This window comes from Octodon degus, unplaced genomic scaffold (assembly GCF_000260255.1).
Source record: "Octodon degus isolate 3935 unplaced genomic scaffold, OctDeg1.0 scaffold00001, whole genome shotgun sequence".
Classification (NCBI taxonomy): Eukaryota; Metazoa; Chordata; class Mammalia; order Rodentia; family Octodontidae; genus Octodon; species Octodon degus.
In genome coordinates, this window is record NW_004524577.1 from 38,496,496 (window position 1) to 38,498,296 (window position 1,801).

General features: G+C 44.1%; 1 protein-coding gene across 1 annotated transcript in view; it reads left to right on the forward strand.

Moving 5' to 3' along the window:
- Nucleotides 1-1,801, forward strand: part of Cdc20b (cell division cycle 20B) — a 75,008-nt gene that overhangs the window by 49,991 nt on the left and 23,216 nt on the right. The window contains 2 exon segments of the mRNA XM_023709097.1: nt 1,469-1,537; nt 1,539-1,648. Coding sequence (XP_023564865.1) covers nt 1,469-1,537; nt 1,539-1,648 — 179 coding nt within the window.

Sequence of the window (1,801 nt, forward strand, 5' to 3'; positions counted from 1 at the left end):
TCCGGCCCACGCTGCGCCTGGGCTGGGACTGGTCCCCACCGCTTAGTTCTTGTGGTCAGTTCCGTACCCAACTTCTTTTTACAGTCTGCACTATTAGAGATTAGTTTCATTATCCATGAAGAACAGGAGCAGATACCTGGGAGTGCTCTGTGCCAGGCATTGAGCGATGTTTTTATATGCGCATCTTCTTTTAATCCCTGCCAAAACACTAAAATGTGGTCTGCCTCCATTTTTTCCCAGATGAGTAAACTGAGACACTAAACTGAAGTTGCATGGTTAGTGAGGGACAGAGGCAGGATTTAAACCCAGGGAGTCTGGTTCCAGGACCCATGTTGTTAGAGTGCTATTCAGTATTGTGCTTAGTCTAAAAATGACACTGGACTTCAAGAAGATTCATAATTTTTTATAGAAAGTTATTCCATAGAGGACATCAAATTGTTGGTTAATATATTTGAAGTGTTAGTTATCTTTAAGGAAGTCCTAGGATCTTCATTGGTTTTTGAATTTATGTATGTATGTATGTATGTATGTATGTATGTATGTATTTGGTACAGGGTCTCACTACACAGCTCAGACTTGTAGTGACACTCCTGTTTTCAGCCTCCCCAGTGCTGGGATTACAGGTGTACCACCATGTGCCAGAGTGAGGCAGGCGCATCATGTGGTGCTGGGGATTGAACCCCTGTCCCTGCGCTTGCCTAAGCAGGTGCTTAGTCTGCTAAGCTGTCTCGCTGGCCCATGGGTTTTGAATTTAAATCATTGAGAGTATACAGAAATCTTATCCAAGGGCTGGGGAGATAGCTCAGTGTCATAAGCACCTGCCTGGCAAGCACAAGGCCATGAACTCGGTCCCTGGTACCAAAAAGAAAAACCCCAAAACCTTATCCATAGATTTTTTTGAATCCTATTTCAATTTTTTGTGACAGTTTTAAATTTCTTTTACATATTAGTAACATTGGCTAAACTAAGAATGGACCTATAATTTAATAGGAACATACCTGTTAAAAAGGAGATAATGAATTTTGTCTAATATTTGCTATAAATATACACCAGAACCACTTCATTGAGATAAAATGAAGCATTCCAGAAAAAATAATATTTCCTGGTTCCAGTACATAAATTACTACCTGAGACAATCTGGTAGTCTTCTAAATTTATCTTTTCCATGCCTATCTATATCTTGTTATGGCCTTAGGGAGATATGTCAAAGAATAATTTTATTTCCAAGTTTGAAATTCTGCTAGACAAATCGATTTCACTTATGCAATGAATCCAAAGATAGAATATTCCATTTTTATTAACCCAAAGGGTTTCTACCTGTATTTGGGTTCTTTAGTAGTTTTCCTTTGAACTGTGCCTTCCTCCAAGTTGTCAATGCTTGTGTAGAAGCAGGGTTTCTCCTTTTTGTTGTTGTTGTTATTATTATTGTGATTTTGTCACACAAGCCTGCCCCTTTACTCCCATGCAGTGGCTCGGGACTGGGTCGTGTTTATCACCATGAAGTCCGGGCAGCCCAGCATCGAGTAAGCCCTTTGCCTCCAGCAGGCCGTGTGTGCTCTGAAGTGGTCTCCAGATGGAAGGCTGCTCTCCAGTGGCTGCAGTGGTGGGCTGCTGCAGTACGTGTGGCCCCAGGATCCGGGCTGCAGTGGTGGGCTGCTGCAGTATGTGTGGGCCCAGGATCCGGGCTGCAGTGGTGGGCTGCTGCAGTACGTGTGGCCCCAGGATCCGGGCTGCAGTGGTGGGCTGCTGCACGTGTGGCCCCAGGATCCGGGCTGCAGTGGTGGGCTGCTGCAGTACGTGT